Source organism: Episyrphus balteatus, chromosome X, assembly GCF_945859705.1.
Source record: "Episyrphus balteatus chromosome X, idEpiBalt1.1, whole genome shotgun sequence".
NCBI lineage: Eukaryota > Metazoa > Arthropoda > Insecta > Diptera > Syrphidae > Episyrphus > Episyrphus balteatus.
The window spans coordinates 4,535,572-4,550,504 of record NC_079138.1 but is presented as its reverse complement, the minus strand read 5'-3'; the positions used below and the strand labels follow the sequence as shown (position 1 = coordinate 4,550,504).

The window sequence follows — 14,933 nt, the reverse complement described above, 5'->3', positions numbered from 1 at the left end:
AAATTATCCATTTTTGCCTTGTCACACACACAATTACATAAAAAAAATTACTCTCATTATGTTCTTTCACTCCAGAAAAAGGAGTAAAAATTTAGAGTACTCCTTAATAGAGTGAAAGAAAACGACATGAGATTCAAGAATCTGAATCTGGATTTTTAGCTAGATTCACGCATACAAGCACACGCACTTTCACATACACTCCTCTGTTTAACATTTGTCTGAACATTTGTTGTTGTTTTATTTTTTTTTTATACGCACAGATTTCGTACACAATTACAAAATTAGATTTCATATTCTATTTGCAGTGGAAAATCTGAAACTTTTACACAAAAATCTCAAAAGTCAATAGAAAACGACATTAATGGCGTTTTTAATTGGCAATCCGGAATTGTTCTTCGATTCGAAATCCCAATTGAACAGTTTTTTTTTTATTCCGAAGAATCTGAAGTTTGGTGTGAATGTATTGTTTGAGTTTAACATGTTTCACATATATGTGTATTCGCGCCAAATTTCATTTGTATTTGTGCTGCAAACATTTTGTACTGCTGACATTTAAATCTATGAATGTGTGAGTGATTCTGCTTCTGATTCTGTTTTTAAAACCAGAAAAGAAATTCTCTTTTTTTCAGAATCAGAACTGTCAGTTTTGCCCAATTGAACGCATTCAGATTGCTTTTATTTGCTTCCAGATTGCCAATTAAAAACGCCATAATTGTAGTTGAACAGATCAAAAATTGTTTTTTTTTTGACAGATTTAGATCAAAAAATAAATTGATTTTTTTACCAAACGAAAACACCATAAGGCTAGGAACACACATGCGATTTTGGTCGCGCGATTATTCAGTCGCAAACTAGATGCAAACGATTTCAATAACTGTAGACACTATTTTCAAATTTTTAATCGCGGGATGCATGTGCGTTTACAGGCATTGAAATCCTTGTGATCCATTTTGCGACTGAATAACCGCGCGATAAAAATCGCATGTGTGTTCCTAGCCTAAGTGCCATACATAGTTTCAAAAACTTTTTAAAGCACCACCAGTCTGTGAGCTTTAAAATTTGACAATAATACCATTAATATGACCCCAATGTTATCTTTTAGCTCGATGATATGCTAAATCCGACTTACCACGCCAATAGTTCCGGTTCCGGTGCGGAATATGTGAAAGACGATCTTTTCGATGAATGAAACGTTTCTGCAGTCATTGCAAGCTATCATTTTTGGAAGAAAATATTTTGTATAATAAAATTAAAAACAAAAACATTTCATTGTAATATATTGCTTTTGAATTATGTATTTTTTCCCATGATTGTTTGAAGCAATTAAATAATAAATAATTAACAATTTTTATTTTCTAATAAACAAAATTAAGCAACACCAAAGTACTGCCACCTTCCTTTGGAACTCAACAAATAATTTTTGGCATATCAATTTGGTTAATTATATTTTGTGTCTGTATGTGTGCTATGATGACTTTCTGATTTAATTTTTTTTTTCCTTTGCTTTATTAACGCTCACAAGCTTTAAGTTCCGTCAATGCTGCATGAATACGAAAATGTAACCTGGATTCTAATGAGTAACCAGTGTATTTTTTTCTGAAATAAAATAAATTAATTAAATGAAATCCAAGTTTCTACAACAACAATCATATAATAATTACTTAGCATCTTCTAAAGCTGCTATTGCGAGGTCACGACGTCCTTCTTCTGCATAAATTAAACCTATTTCAACTAGGGCATAAGCAACCAAATACATGTCCTCTTTGATACTGCTCTGTAATGCCATCACAGACTCTAAACTCCTTAACACAAAATTGTAAAATTAATAATGTATTGTAATTATTTTCTTAATTTAACTTACTTTAAAGCCAAAAATGGATTTTTAGTTTGTCTAAGACAAGCTCCTTTAAGCAAAAGTATCAATGCAAGATTATCTGAATCATATGCACTAGGTGTTGATTTCTCTTCATGTTGTTTAAGATTTTTCTCAATAATTTGATAGATTCCATCGGCAATGTGAAAATGTTTACCCATTACTTTAAACGTATTCCATACATACATAAGCTCGATTGCAGGCATTATTAAGTTGCGATCTTGGGCAAAATAACGTTCGGATTTCTTACATATAAACTTCTCCATTGGTAGTGATTTACCGGCGATTCTTTGTTTGTACTTTGGAGCATCTCTCATAAGATTATCGATGGTTGTGCGTTCAGTTGGTGTTAATTCGTTGTCGTCGATCATCAAAAGAACTGCAGCTTTCTGGTATGAATATATTGTTCGAGACCATTTACTTTTTTCAACAAGGTACGTTGCATAGAGGCTTGATTCTCGCCAATCTAATTTGAGACTAAAATCCATTCGATTTTTTTTTTTTTTATTGATTTAAATTAAATAAATAAAAATCTTACCAGTTTACCCATAATAATTCCCAAAAACTTAAATGATGAAATTGAGGCCAAACATTTTGTGATTTCCATGACTTTTTGTACCAATGTTGTGCTTCGTCAAGGTTGCCCTTCATAAATTCTAAACGACCCTTGAAAAATAGAAACCATACTCCTTCGGGATATTGTTCTAATTGTTTATTGAGGACTTCGTTGCAGAATTCTAGGTCACCTTCTTGGTGGCTGAGTACATAGCAGACAATTAAATGGTAGCCAAGTAGCGTCATTGCGCAGAGGACTTGACGCAAACCAGGCAGATAATATCCCGTCACAAGATCTTCAATGCCATTTTTCTATATAATCAAAGTAAGATTTTACTAAAGTAAGCAATTCTTATCTCTTTTTTCAACTTGATTGATGATATTCAGTCCTATTCTGAATGAAAAGTACCGGAGAAATGTGTTTGGAAGAAGTGCCCTCAATCGTTCTCTTTTTGTTAATAATGATGAAAAAGAAATTAAAATTTCACTAAAAATTTTTGATTAGGAGCCTTTTTACTTGGGTGTTTTCATTCAAAATAGGGCTGACTGTGAATTGTTTTTTTTTTTTTATTTAATCGAAGAAAATTACCTTATTGCCAGAGAATCCTATAAACTCTAATACTTTTATCACACATGCTGGTAGCAAAGATATCATTAGATTAAATGTACCCATGCCCATTCGTACTCCACTTTCAAAATGTATTTGCGAATTTTCTGAACTCCAATTTCTTTGAGTCAAAATATTTGCACATTCCCTAAAATGTTTCAATAAAAATAGAAAAAACAAAAATATAACATTATTTTCGAGATTCCTTATTAAATTCCATAAAATAAATTTGTTTACTTATAACTATTGAAACAGTTTCTTATCTTCATACCACCCTTTATGAGACTTGTCAATGTTTCATCTTCAATAAATGTTAACATTGCTTTAATGAGCATCGCTTCAGCTGAACACAGCTCTGCGTGGGCTTCTAAATCTGTATATTGATCATAATTTGTCTAAAAATAATAATAATAATAAATTCTATTAAGAAAAAAAAAAAAAAATCTACTATCGTGACGTCATACTTTTTTGAATTTCTTTCCAATTGATTCTGTAATGGTGTTTTTTCGCTTATGTCTATTACACACTTCAAGGCAGGTTTTTAATTCTTCGGCAGCAATAGCAATGTGATTGTGCTCGAATGTTAGAATTGCTTCCAGGAATGCAAATACACTATTGCCTACCGAATGGTACATACTACTGTGAGCCCATGGTTTCAAAAGGTTTCGAGCATCATCGAATTTGTTGTTGAAAAAGTAGTGTATAGCCAATTTGGCCTCCTCCAAGGCAATGTCCAAGTCCATTGTAGTAGACCTATAACGTTAAAAAAAAAAAGTAACAATCCTTTTTGCTCTTCTTCTTTTTTTTTTTTATTTTGCATACATTGCTTCTATACTCAGGGCATCATGAAACTGAAACAAGACGAAATATAATAATACAAAGTTGAATATTTGCTGATAAATTGTAGTTTAATAATTTTATATTGATTAGAATTGATTAGTTGACAGGTTCAAACCTTTAACAGGTTTGTTGATTATAAAAAAAACTACCAGTGCCGCTTTCAGAAAGAAAAGATTTAAGATATCTTTTGATTTAGGCCGCAAAACAACTTGTAGTTATAAGTAATCAAATTATCTCCTGGATTACTTTTTATTTAATTTTTTTTTTTAATGAATTTATTGGTCTAAAAAAATATATTCTCAACGTTTATTACTTCCAAAATATTGGACACATTAGACAGATCAGTGGTTAATAGTTGAAATCATTTCTTACAGTCATTAATGATTTTTTTACTACGTTATAGTAAGATTTTTGTCAATATAAGTAGGTCTTGATATAAGACCTCAGTTATAGCTATCAGTAAAATCTAGCAGTAAAAATTGAAACATCGGGAATCTGAAATGTTTTTTTCTGATGAGCGTTTATAGCAATCAGTAAATTTGCGGCATTAAATTAAATTCTTAGTTGACATTTGCTCCTCAAACCATCAGTAAAACGAAATGGAATTTTTTTTTGCATTTGGCAATCCGCTGTTCAGTAAAATGAAAATTCTTCAGTAAAATTTTCAAAATAGATTTATGAATAAAATTTAACTCCAAATGCATTCTTTTTTTCTGAATAAAATTAGTCAAAATATGCATTCAACTTATTTCATCAATTTTTTGCTCAAAATAAAATTTTAAAGTCTTCAAAATAGCTAAACAAAATTTTTACTGATAGCTATAAATGAGCCCTAAGTAAAATACTAAAGATATCTGTCGTTTTCTATAAGGAGCTACAGCCTAAACGGATGGGCCGATCTACTTCAAACTTGGTATGTAGCAGTTTTTGGATCGTGTATTGAGGGGTTTTTGGAATTAATTTTGTTGGACCAAAAATAAAGGTACCTGCCATATATACCAATTCTGGAAAAGTTTAATTTTCTCAAAAACGACTCCTACGATTTTTATTAAAAAAATCAAGTACATATAACTTTTTAAATAAGGTCTATATTTTAATGAAAAAAGTTTTTTTCAAAAATCCTTATTAACGGTACCTCCCATAGAACCGTTTTTTAAATTTCAAATTATCTTCCAAGTTATTAGTTTAATTTAAACGATTTTTTTTATGCAAAAACATTTATATTGCCAATATAAATCAAAAACTAAATTTTGAAAAAAAAAATGATTTTTGGAATTCAAATTTTTGAAAACGTGACATTGAATTTTGTTGAAATTTTGGTTTTTGTGTTGATTAAAAGTTTCTGCAAAATGGCATTCCAAATTTATAATTAATTTTTTTTTTTCAAAAAATAATTTATAAAATATTAGGTACTTTTTAAAAAAACGGCTCTAACGATTTTGAATTATTTTTTTCTAAAAATGCATCTTTATAAAAGAAATTAAACTGCATGCTTTTTTATATCAATTTTATTTATAGAGTTCTTTTTTATATTTTAAGAACGAATATTAAGTTTTTTTTTATACATTTACTAAATTTGTAAATTTCTAAAATCAATTTCGTGCGACCCAGTCGTAATTTTTTTTTTTTTTTTCAATTTCAAGAGTCCAAATCCAATCATAAAAATTATAGTTTAATGGAAATCCAAATCACAAAATGAACAATTATAAATCTTATAACCAATTTGATTGAAATTCAGTGAGTTGGAAAAACTGTTTGACCTAACTACAATTAAAAAAAAAAAAAAACTTAACTTAACAGGAAATCTAACATAGGCGGAAGCATCTACACTCCAGGTAAATGGAATAGTTTCACCCGATAAAGAATCAATTTTTGTACCTAAAAACATTAAAATGTCATATTATAATTTCTTTACGTGATAATAAAGAAATAATAATAATTATAAAAAATAAACTTTTTTAAAACTTTATTTAAAAAAAATTCTTATTGAATGCGAATATTTTTGAATGTGTATAAAATTTATTTTTCAAAATTTTTCTTTTCAGAATTTTTCTTTTCAAAATTTATGAATTAGAAAATATAATTTTGAAAGAAATTTCATTAATTTTGGTGGGATAACATGTGGAGTGAATTTCCATCTAAACTAAATAAATTATTAAAAAAAAAACTGTGACAAATATGTCCGGTTTGTATGAAATTCAGTTTTTGAAGGTAATTTTATATAAGAAATAAGGCGTTTAAGCAATTAGAGAAAAAAATGCAAAACATAAAAAGTGGAGACACGGCTTTTTATCAAATGGATTTTATATAGTCATACACAAAATGTATCTTCAATGATAAAAGTTCCAGAACAGGGACACATTTTACAGAATAAAATGAGGTTTTCCCTTCGGATACTTCACACCATGTCGAAATAAATAATGATGAGGCTGATTTGGTAATACAATACTTGAAGAGGAGGAACATTTGGCACAAATTTCGACAGACGGAAACATCAATTTTTAAAGTTAAGAAATAACTTTTCGCAGGATTAAAGATTGTTCTATTCCAATAACTTCTGCTGTTGTTGTCATCCCCAGCACACAAAAAAAAAAATGCCATGAACTTTGAACCAGACCTATCTACCGGTATGGATTTTGACCCGCTGAATAGGAATTTCAAGTCTGTTTTGCCCGGTCACTCTCCAGTTTTGAGAAAAATGCAAAAAAAAACCCAATTTTTATTTTTTTACACTACTTTTGAATTTTTTTAAAAATTTAATGTAATGTTCAATAAAAACCTTTAACATTAGAGTTACTTTAACCATAAGAGCAAGTACGTGCCAAACAAGTCGTGCATGTTATTTTCATCCAATTTGAGCACGCATGCACGTTAGTAATGTGATGTCTATAAGTCCTGTAAATTCGAGATTTTTTGGATGCTTCAAATAATTTTTAAAAATAAAATTAAAAAACACAATCCAGCACCTTAGAAAAAAAAACTTCGTATTACACGCCTATTTTTTTTTTTTTTTTTAATTATTATCTTTCTAATGGTAAAATTCTAATCGTCGTAAAAAAAATTCTCTAAGCAATATTACCACTTTTTCAAAGGTTTACCTCATGCTTAAGATTTTGAAAACCGTTCATGATTCAGTTCTGGAATTTTTAAGAATTTGGTATGGAATCTTTTGTATCAAATTTATCTCTCGATTAAAAAAAAAAAACTCCATACGATCTACCCTTCACACACATATTTTTTTTGTCAATTTTAATATAAACTGCTACGAAAATACTGTACATGAATGTATCATAACTATTACTTTCATATAGGGTTGTAAAAAATCATTTTCTTTAATGCATTTGTTTTCCATTACAATAATTTAAAAAAAAATATTTATTGCAAACAATAAACTTTTGCATTACAAACAAAATATTTGTTGGAACTGAAAAAAAATTTGCACAAAAAAAAATTTTTTATTGCAACTGAAAAGTATTTGAAAAATATACAAAATAGAAAGAATTGCATCAAAACAAATGTAATTGCAACTGAAAAATATTTAGCATTAAAAAATTTTTTTTTGCAAACAAAATATTTTCTACATTAAACAATAAATTCAGCAAATAAATAGTTTTTTTTTTAATATTCGTCGAATTTCTTACAATTTTGATTACTTGGCCTTATATTGTTCAATATTATAGTTGAATAGCTTAAGTAAAGTCAAATAATCAAAATTGTAAAAAATTCGATAAATATTAAAAAAAAAAAAACATATTTAACCCTATGTCGGCACACGAGTGCGAATTTGGTTGTACAAAATTTTAAAATTAAAAAAGGTGTTCGCAAAACATTATCATTTTAATGGTGGCAATATATTTTTTTTTAAGAATTGTGAATACAATATTCGAATTCTTCGGAAAATTCTACGTCAATTTCATATATTTATTTCTTATAAAATATTGAAACCGAAAAAAATTAAAGTGACATGAAAAAGTACAAACCAAATCCGCACCCGTGTGCCTTTCACGCAGAGTGTGCCTACAGAGTGTTAGTGCACAAATTTTGCATTAAATTTTTTTTTTTTTTTCAATGCGGAAAATTTTGTATTGCAATACAATTTTTTTAATTCAAAAATACATTTGCATTAAAAATTTTATATTCAATGCAAATATTTTTCAGTTGCAATAACATTAACATAAATAATATAAATATTTTTGTTTAAATGTAAATATTTTTGTTTAAATTTCAATTAGTTACTCATGTTACATGCCATTTTCTGTTGCAAAAATAAAGACTAGATTCATTTTCATTACAGTAATTTTAAAATCCAATATTGTTTAACGAAGCTGTTTAAATGTTAATTCATTTAAGCAATTGTCCTCGTCACTCTTAAATTCATCTTGTTGCCTGTGAGCTTGTTTTTCCGTCACGTTTAAGTAAAATTCTTCTGTAGTTGGCAAGTTTATGCTTTAAAAATGTTTTTAGATTATTTGTGCTCCTTGAATTTAATTTCTACCCATAAAGGAATATAATGAAGAATCTTTTCTTGCAACTTGCATTAAGAGTTGCCGTTCAAACTAGTGATTTGGTATTAGAAAAGGTAAAAAGCCTGCATTATTTGTTCACTTTTTCATGGAATTGCCCTTAAGTAGATTTTTTGTATTTATAACACTGCCAAACACACAAACATTTTCCAGATCGTTGTTTATCATTTTTTACTAAATGGAAGGTGCTTATTCAGAAAACAACATTAGTTTTTTCCTAGCAGCTCTAGTTTTTAAACTATTCATATAAAATATATTCATACAAAAATTTTTTTTATTTAATTTTTTTTTTGTATTTTTTTCACTTACTGAACTGAAATACATTACATTCAAAACAAATGTTTCCAGTAAAAAAATTAAAAAAAAGTTATGAAATTACCTCCAAAATGTTAAAAATGAAAATATCTAATGCAAAATTAGAGCTTCTAAAAAGGGACCAGTGAGATTTTTAGGCTTAGTGAACCCAAATACATTAGGTTCGATTAAGATATTTCTGGAAAATATCGACAAACAATTAAAATAAGTTTAACTTCAAAATAAGTACGAAATTATCCCCAAAATGTGAAAAACTAAAACATTAAAAAAAAAAAATAGAACTCAAGAAAGAAATGAATGTAATTTATAGTCTTTTTGACCCCAAATACATTAAGTTCAATATATTTTTTTTTCCAGAAAATTTAAATAAACTCTCAAAATAAGGAAAACTTAAAAAATAGTATTAACATGCCCCCAAATATTAAAAATTGAATATTTCAAAAACTAGAGCTGCTAGAAAGAATATGGTATATGATTTTTGAGCTTACTGAGCCCAAATCCATACAATTCGATATAAATCTTCATGGAAAATTTTAAAAAGTTCAAAATTGTTGGCCAGTGTAATAATTTAATTTTAAATTGCAATCTATACCACAGGCTCGGGCGGAGCGGGGCATTGCCGGTTTTAGGGGGGGGGCAGCCTGGACCATCGCCCAGGAGGGCAAGGATTGAGGGGCGCCGAAGCCGCCCCGAACTTTTACAAAAGTCTATATAAATAACGAAATCTTTCCAATCTATGTTTTAATTATATTTACTTTCACAAAGGCGCCCCAATTTTTTTCTATTTTACTTTTTCAAAGGCGCTCTTATTTTTTGTCCTAAACATTTTGAAGAATGAAGGCGCCCCCCAATTTTGGGTTGATCTTCGTTCATCTTTGAAGAAAAAGGTGCCCCAATTTCTTTTGAAAGACTAAAGCAATCCTCATATTCATCCAACCAATTTAATTTTTGAAAAGGCGCCCCTATATTTAAATCACTTAATCATAGCTGGTAATATGGAGATGGAATGTGTTCATTTATTTTTTTCGGATATGGAATAGAATAGACCGACAATATCCAGACTGTAATGAATAAAAAAAAACACAACTGTACTTTAAAGAATTAAATAGATGAAGATTTACATAGTTGCAAATATGAAGGTGCAACATAAGCACTCTAAAACTTTCGGTTTTTATTATTCTTACTGTCCACAATTTTCATTTATTTGAAACTAAACGCGAGAACTACTCCCGAGCTCATTTCCCAACTCTTGAAAAATTGACAGCTCTTCCATTTCTCATAAAAACTACGTTTATGTGTGAGAATACAAAAAAATAGTTAGAAGCCTGCTGAAAGCATTTAGTTATGGCGTTTTCGATTGGCTCTCCGGAAGCGTCCGGAATCATTCAGAAGCCTTCTGAAAGTGTTTTATTCGCTCGAGTTTGACAGGCAGAACGCTTCTCAGAATAAAAATTCTCTTCTTGATTTCAAAACAGAATCCAAATCAGAATTCACTCAAATGTCAAAATAAAAACACTCAATCAGTGTTTTTTGTTTTTTATTCAACAATTTATTGTTTTCTGAAATTTAAATTACTTACAAAGCAAAAATGGATACATTAATGGATAAATTACCATTTTCTTCGAATAATAATTCATAATTTTCAAACTCTAACACCATAACTTTCGTTTGCAAGAAAAAAAAAATTATACAAATATTTGACATGCAATTTCAGACATATAAAAAAATTAGAATTGAGTGGAAGCGACTTGACCTGTTCCATTTCATTTCAAAATGAGTCAATACTTGAGTGAAACCAATCGAAAGGGCCCAACCCATAGAATCCGTTGCGTCCGTTCCGTCGAAGTTTTCAACTGACAGCTCGATAAAATACACACGTTCTTATGGGAAGCGACCCATAAGCGACGGATCGGACGGAGACGGACGGATTCGACGGAAGAAGTAGCCCAACTTTCTACTTTTTCATCCGTCGTATCCTTTGACATTGGTTGTCAACAATAGATCAGTTCGATTTTCTGCTTCTGAGTGCACACCGGGGAATTTCAGAACTAAGAACTGAGTTCTTTTCTTCTCAGATTTTATGAATTGTGAACTTTAATTGTATATTTGTGAAGAAAATGTAATAGAAGTAACATTTAATGATATATCTAATAAATTATATCAATTAAATACTCAATTAAATCTGTTGTAGAGTTCAATTTTACAATGCCAAAGTCATACCTACAACTCATAATTTGTTATAAAAAATTGTTTTTAACTGAAGAGCAAGTACCTAGAGGAAATCTAGTCGTGCATTTTATTTTATAAAAAAAAAAGAACAACAATAATAGTTGAAAATTTCTTGCATCAGAACTTCCTTAGTGCACATTCAGCGATAAAATATCGAACACACCTTGGAATTTATATGATTATATGCTGATTTTTTTCAGTCTAACTTCATTCTTGAAACGCCAAAACTAAAAAAAGACCTTAATATTCAGCCAATTACGAGTCTAGGTAAAATTATTTTAACCAAAGAAGAGGTTTTAGAAGAGCTAGCGTCTCTAGATGGAAACAAAAAAGAGGACTTCGATAGAATATCTCCCTTGTTACTTAAAATGTGTAGAGAAACTCTAACAGTACCATTAATGAAGTTATTCAATTTATCACTAAATCAAGGAATATTCTTGGATGAATGAAAAACTTCGGTTATTACACCAATACACAAAGCGGGCTCTAAACAAGACATTGTTAACTACAGACCTATTTCTAAGTTGCAAGTTATTCCTAAGATTTTTGAAGCTATAGTTAAAAAACGTATTTATGAAAATATAAAACGAGGAATCTCCGAAAATCAACACGGATTTGTTAGTAGTAGGTCAACTACTACAAACTTATCTCTCTTCTCGAATTTTTGTACAAAGGGAATGGAGCGAGGTGGTCAAGTAGATGCAATCTACACTGACTTTTCGAAAGCTTTTGACCGAGTACAACATATTATCTTGTTAGAAAAATTAAAAGCATTGGGATTTGAAAATGAAATCTTAAGGTGGTTTGAACAATATCTCACTAATCGAACACAGTGTGTTAAGATTGGTAACAATGTATCGAAGGAAATTAAGAACTTATCTGGTGTTCCTCAAGGAAGTCATCTTGGACCTTTGTTCTTTAATCTTTTTATAAATGACCTTCCTTCTTGGGTGAAACATTCTGGTAATCTTTTGTTTGCGGATGATTTTAAGATTTTCAGAGTCATTAAATCTTCCTACGACTGTGACCTCCTGCAACAAGATATAAATGAACTGTTTACATCTAAATATTTCAAAGTGCAAATTTATGTCCTTCACAAGATCTCTTCGACCCATACAATATGTTTATAAAATAAAAAAACTATGAACTTGAGAAAGTTGAGAAGATCAAAGATCTAGGGGTAATAATGGACGAAAAATTAAATTTTAAATATCATTATGACTATATAGTTTCGAAAGGTAATAAATTATTAGGTTTTCTGAAAAGGAACTCAAATGATTTTAAGGACCCGCTTACTTTAAAAACTCTGTATAATACTTTAGTGAGATCAAATCTTGAGTACGCCTGTTGTATTTGGAATCCAACTTATGATGTCAGTATTAATAGAATTGAGGCGGTACAGCGTAAATTCACGAGGTATGCCCTAAAAAAGCTAAATTGGGTTGATGATGTTATGCCTTCTTATGATCAGAGATGCCTTATATTAGGTTTGCAAACTCTTGAAACGCGGCGTAAACAATATCTTATAATGTTGGCAAGAGATGTTTTATGTTCTCATATAGATTGTTCTGCTTTACTTGCCCTCTATCCAATTTTTGCTCCTTTAAGGCCCTTAATAGGGAAAAATATGTTTTTTTATGTGCCACGTTTCTATACAAACTACGGCAAAAATGATCCAGTTTCCAGCTCCTGCATATTATTTAATTCAATTTGTGACATAATCGACCTACATTTAAGTAGATTTTTGTTCAAAAAAGTGTTAATGCTAGTGATATTTTAATGAAAAAAAAACCAATGTAATTGTTGACAATGAATATTTTATTCTATTATTTTATTGTTGTTATGGATATATTATTGTTATATTCTAATAGAGTTTAAGCTCGATAGAAAGAAATAAATAAATAAACAATTTGAAGTGAGCTGTCAAAAAGCAATCCTTCATACGACGTATTCTATGGGTCACCCCTTTCTGTCCCATCCTTCAACTTCAACGGATGAATTGACGGAACGGACGCAACGGATTCTATGGGTTGGGGCCTGAAAACGACATTATTCACACGAAAATGCCTCGCCTGTCAGAAGAGAAATTCTATTCTTGATTTCAAAACAGAATTCACTCAAAATCATTCATACTTATGTCGTTTTCGAGTGGTTTCACTCAACGATTCTTTCATTCTTAAATCTCCTAGTGAAAATTGTGAATTGAGTGGAAGCGATTCAAACTTTTTTATTGGATTTCAGAAAATGATTTAATCATTGAGTGATTCCATTCGAAAACGACATTTATGTAGTTGAAAAGGATTTTGAAAAATATTGTTCAAATAAACCCAACTTTACCTACTGGATCTACATCTCTTTAAATGTGTTGAAACAAAAAAGTCAGAGATAAAGGTAAACTGCATTAAGGGCCCGACCCATAGAATCCGTTGCGTCCGTTGCGACGAAGTTTTTGACTGACAGCTCGATAAAATACACACGGTCTTATGAGAACCGACCCATAAAACGCATCCGTCCGATCCGTCGCTTATGGGTCGCTTCCCATAAGAACGTATGCATTTTATCGAGCTGTCAGTCAAAAATTTCGTCGCAACGGACGCAACGGATTCTATGGGTCGGGCCCTTTAACAAGTATGCTTTTTTCGTGATTTAAAAAAATTGTTTTAAAATGATTTTCTTTTAGAGACGCCACTTGCAATCTTGCCCAGAGGTGCCGGTAGTGCTTAAACCGGCTTCGGAGTGGGGCGAAAATGAGCCCATTAATTATTCGTTGATGCACGTTATAAAGTCAAAAAAGTTCTTCTTTTCCTTTTTTTTTAAGGTGAACATATTCTATTGACCTGCAGTGTAGTTATATTACTAAACGTTGTTGTTTAGTTTGTTTAAAATCATTAAAAAAAAAACAAAAACAAAATACAAGAATTACCAGTTGGGTACCTAAAACGTGTATTTAAATTAAATCACAGAATTAGAATTTAAAACAACTAAAAAAAAAAAAAATATACAAGATAATATATAAATTTGAATAGTAAGCATATTATTATTAATTCTATTCAGTAGATTAGGTTAAACGGTTAAATAAATAGATAGGAAATAAATACCTTTTTTTTTTTAAACAACAACAAAAATAACATTATCGAATCTATAAATGATAAAGCAACATTTTTGAGTTGATTTAATGATGATGATTGGCACTTACCTCGCCTGAGTCATCATTATCATCGTTGTCAACCTTTATCTCGTTGCTGGTGGATGAAGAGTTGCCCGCATTCCGAGCTGTTATCGTTGTCACTTGTGTCGTCGACGACGACGACGACGACGCCGATGCCGACGTTAACTTTGAAGTTGATGATGAGGCAACAACTTCACTAGCAATCGGTTTCGTCGGTGTTTTTTTGTGCAAGAAACTCGAAGGAGAAGCACAAGGCTTCTCTAAAGCAGTTGCTTTGCGAGCCGACGACATGATTATGATTATTTTCTTTGAACTTAGTACTTAGATTGCTTCTTGCTTGCACCTTGCACCACGTCGTTGTGTGTTGTCACCGTGGTCTTGTTTGCATGCACAAATTTATTGTTGGTGGGCAATTTTTTTTTGTTTTTTTTTTTTGGAAAAATCCTACCACAACACAAGAAACAACAAAAATTTATTCAATATTTATTGATTTTTTTACAAAGCAAGTTCATGGATTTTGTTGTCATTAGTCTGAAAGGTAGTCTGTTGGTAGACTTAAATATTTTGATTTTATGCGAGCGAGACTGTTTGCTTGTCTCATAGAATTTAATTGCTAATTTTTGATTTGGAATGAATGTTATCACAGTTTTTCCTTTCTTAATTGAAATTTTTACTCAAACAAAAGAAAAATATAAAAAAATAAAAACATAAATGTATATTTCTTTGTTGTTTATTATGTTTTAAGGCCGACGACTGTCATCAACCGATTGTATACTAAATTTATTATATTTTTATGAGAAAACATGCAACCGAATCGAAATC

At 30.1% G+C, this 14,933-nt stretch overlaps 1 protein-coding gene across 1 annotated transcript; it reads right to left on the bottom strand.

Annotated features, from left to right (window-relative positions):
* Positions 1–1,260: 1,260 nt before the first annotated feature.
* LOC129920521 (tetratricopeptide repeat protein 39B-like) lies at positions 1,261–14,933 on the bottom strand. The gene is made up of 9 exons (XM_056001815.1): positions 14,139–14,933; positions 3,858–3,886; positions 3,500–3,788; positions 3,273–3,430; positions 3,018–3,183; positions 2,412–2,740; positions 1,862–2,350; positions 1,662–1,802; positions 1,261–1,596 (listed from the first exon to the last, which is right to left on the bottom strand). The coding sequence occupies exons 1-9, from the start codon at positions 14,400–14,402 to the stop codon at positions 1,509–1,511; spliced, it is 1,953 nt and encodes a 650-aa protein (XP_055857790.1). The 5' UTR covers positions 14,403–14,933; the 3' UTR covers positions 1,261–1,508.

Coding starts and splice junctions, on each gene's coding strand:
- LOC129920521 (XM_056001815.1), bottom strand. CDS start 14,402: ATGTCGTCGGCTCGCAAAGCAACTGCTTTAGAGAAGCCTTGTGCTTCT. Junction 3,431..3,499: donor TTGGAAAGAAATTCAAAAAA/GTATGACGTCAC, acceptor TATTATTTTTAG/ACAAATTATGATCAATATAC. Junction 1,803..1,861: donor AATCCATTTTTGGCTTTAAA/GTAAGTTAAATT, acceptor TTTTGTGTTAAG/GAGTTTAGAGTCTGTGATGG.